Here is a 3,284-nt window from a genome sequence, read left to right as displayed (position 1 = left end):
AAAAAAAAAGGAAAAAAAAAGAAAAAAAAAAAAAAAGAGAAAAGCACACTGCCAAAGCCTGCTCCGCAGAAGCTCGTAACCCCTTCCTCCCCGGGTCCCGGCGCTGCCCGAGGGCGGAGGGGATGCAGCACGGCTGCTCCGAGCATCTCCGCCTCGAGCAAAGAAAGGAGGAGGAAAAAAAACAGGGAGCGAGGGAGGAAAAAGGAGCAGCGGGGAGAGGAGAGGAGGGGAGCATCCCCCTCGGCCACGGGGGAGGCAGCAGAGGCGAAAACGCGACGAGGAGGGGATAAAAACCAAGCATTGAAGCATCCCTGCCTGCTCTCCTCCCCCCAGCCCCAGCCCTGCCACAGACACTACCAGCGATACGAGTTTCTATCAGTTCCAGCTGATTTATTATTAAAATTGTCAAGATACAGACTTTCAGCATTTAAAAAAAAAAAAAAAAAAACCGAAAAACCCAGGCTATGATGTTGACAGTGCACAAGTCTGCTTTTTGCCATCGTTTGCTACAAGAGACGCGGATGGTCTGTACTTTAGATTATATTGCACAACATGAGAAACTTAGCTTTAACTATGTGCCTTTTTTCTTTTTCTTTTTTTTTTTTTTCTTTTTGCTAAAATCGAGAATCCAGTTTCATACCTTCCATCTGGGGCCCCATCCACATATCACAGCGTATGAGATACATAAAGTCCTACTATAGTACAGTACATATACAATCTTTTAAACTAAGATAACAGCTCTGAGGTCTATATCACCATTTTCAATAAATCTTTACCTACAAATATTGAACAAATCTGAACTATAGCTGTACAAAAAAAGTGTTTGTTTCTCTTTTTTTTTTTTTTTAAAACCACAAGGCCTTTAGATGCAAGGATTATTTTTTTTTTTTTAAAATTTTAATCCTTTTAAAACCAGGACGTAACGTACCAACAAACTTGCATGCTAAAAACAGAGAAAAAAAAAAAGAAAAATAAAAGGGAAGAAGTGCCTGAAAAGTCTTACTGAAAAAACACAGCAAGAATGTTCCCTTTTCACTGTACAAAAATACGCCTGAAAATATATTAATTTTTAAAAAAGACTGAGGTCTGTTATGTATCAAAAATGTTTCAATACCTTTTTGTACTGAGGTCTAGGCTGTCTGGTATTCAATCAAGGAGGTATAAGGGAACAAGTTACAAAAAAAAAAAAGTTGGCAAGTAGAAATCACATTTGTAAAACCATAAACAATTTGATCTGAAAAGTAAACTCTGATCGTAAGTCAGTTCAGTTATTTGTAAGCGTTTGTACAGTCTGCATTTTTTCAAGCTCCCTGCAGCTTTGTTAAGAATCGGATGCATAGAAGACATCAGTTTTCTCCCTCCAAAAAAAGTTGCAATGGTCCCTTTTCGGAAAAAAAAAAAAAAATAAAAGAAATAATAATAATAATAATAAAAAAAATCAGTTCTTTAAGATCTCTCACGGGAAAGAAAAAAAAAAATCCACAAACCCCCTTGAGTAACAGTTGTGCTGCCAAAAGACTTCTCTGCAGACCATCTTCCAGACTTCAATCAAGCTTCAAACAGCGCCTTCTGTATCTTTTTTTTTTTCCCCCAGTCCCATTTGCCTTTGCTGTTGTTGTGATCACCAAATGCAATTATATATATAAAAAATAATAATAAAAAAAAAAGGAATCGAAACAAAAAAAAATTAAAATCACAACTCCCGGGCTCGGAACTAACTTCGGATTCTTCTTTTTTTTTTTTGTGTGTGTTTGTTAAGAACGGAAACAAGCCTTTCAGCCGCCGCTGGTCCTCGCGAGCATCATCCTCCTCCTCCTCCTCATCATCACGAGCATCATCCCGGCCGGGCGCGGCTCAGTACGTGAACACCAGGTCGGAGAAATTGGCCTCCAGCCAGTCCCCCGCGATCATCTCGCTCAGCTCCGGGGTGCAGTAGTCGGGGAACTCGAAGTGGGAGCCCAGGCTGCCCTCGCTGAAGGAGTCCAGGTCCTTGTCCACCAGCGAGAGGGAGAGGTTGCCGGCGGCCGCGGCGCCGAGCTCGGCGGCCGGGTGGCCGTGCTGCGAGAAGTTGAGGCTCAGGTCGAAGAGCAGGTCGTCCTGCTCCTCGCTGCCGGCCGACGAGGTGGAGATGGAGCGGGACGAGGCCGGCGACAGCCCCGCCGGCGGCTGCGGGGGCTGCGGGGGCTGCGGCGGCGGCGGGGAAGAGCCCTGCTGCTTGGTGATGTTCTTGAAGCTGTAGTAGAGGCGGCCGCCGCCCCGCACCTCCTCGTAGAGGCTCGCCCCCTCGGGGGACTCGGCCGCCGAGCTCAAGGTGGGGCTGGCGGGGACCTTGGCCACGTTGTAGCGCCGCAGCGCCGGCGCGCCGGGCTCCTCCTCGTCCTCCTCGTCGTCCGCCGCCTCCTGCTTGATCCGCAGCTGCAGCTCGTCGTCGTCCTCGTCGTCGTCGTCCTCGTCGTCCACGAAGACGCACTTGACCGCCTTGCCGCCCGCCTTGAGGCCGCCGAAGGCGAAGTCGTCGGCCGCGTAGTCGCCGTGCGGGGCGGCCTTGGCCCCCGCCTTGGGGGGCGACGAGGCGGGGGACGCTTTGGGCTTCCCGCACTTCTTGCCGGAGCTCTTGGAGCTCTTGCTGCCGGCGGGCGCGCTCTTCTCGGGGCTTTGGCTGGCGTTGGGCTTGGCCGAGGGGTCCATTTTGGGCTTTTTCCTCGGCCGGTACTTGTAGTCGGGGTAGTCGGCCATGTGCTTGAGCCGCAGCCGCTCCGCCTCGCGGATGAACGGGATCTTCTCGCTGTCCTTCAGCATTTTCCACCGCTTGCCCAGGCGCTTGGAGATCTCCGCGTTGTGCATGTCCGGCGACTGCTCCATGATTTTCCTCCGCTCGATCTTAGACCACACCATGAACGCGTTCATCGGCCGCTTGATGTGCCCGGACGCCGTTTTGCACCAGTCCGGGTCGCTCTCGTCCAGCGCCACGGGGCTGCAAGCCATGAACTCGCCCTCCTCGGTGTCCATCGCCTCCCGGGGCAGGTTGCTCTCCGCCTCCGCGCTCTCCGCTTGCTGCACCATCGCTGGGCTCTTCCCCCCCTCCCCCGCCGCGCCCCAGCGCCGGCCCCGGGCTCGGCTCCACGCGGGGCAGGCGCCCGCAAGCCCCGGGCTGGGCTCGCAGCGGCCCCGGCTTCGCGCCCCGCTCGCCCGGCCCCTCCGGCCGCCACAGAGAAACCTGCCGGCCCTTCCCCGCCCGCCCGCTTATATCAGCGCTCCCGGCCCGTGACGTCACCGCGCGCGAC

The 3,284-nt window shown here is 52.6% G+C and overlaps 1 protein-coding gene across 1 annotated transcript; it reads right to left on the bottom strand.

Annotated features, from left to right (window-relative positions):
• Window positions 1-389: 389 nt before the first annotated feature.
• On the bottom strand, window positions 390-3,075 carry SOX11 (SRY-box transcription factor 11). The gene has a single exon (XM_069850945.1). The coding sequence runs from the start codon at window positions 3,061-3,063 to the stop codon at window positions 1,855-1,857; it is 1,209 nt and encodes a 402-aa protein (XP_069707046.1). The 5' UTR covers window positions 3,064-3,075; the 3' UTR covers window positions 390-1,854.
• Window positions 3,076-3,284: the final 209 nt, after the last annotated feature.

Source organism: Phaenicophaeus curvirostris, chromosome 2 (genome assembly GCF_032191515.1).
Source record: "Phaenicophaeus curvirostris isolate KB17595 chromosome 2, BPBGC_Pcur_1.0, whole genome shotgun sequence".
In the NCBI taxonomy this organism is placed as follows: Eukaryota; Metazoa; Chordata; class Aves; order Cuculiformes; family Cuculidae; genus Phaenicophaeus; species Phaenicophaeus curvirostris.
Note: the sequence above shows the minus strand (reverse complement) of the source record. Positions and strands in the feature narration are given on the sequence as shown.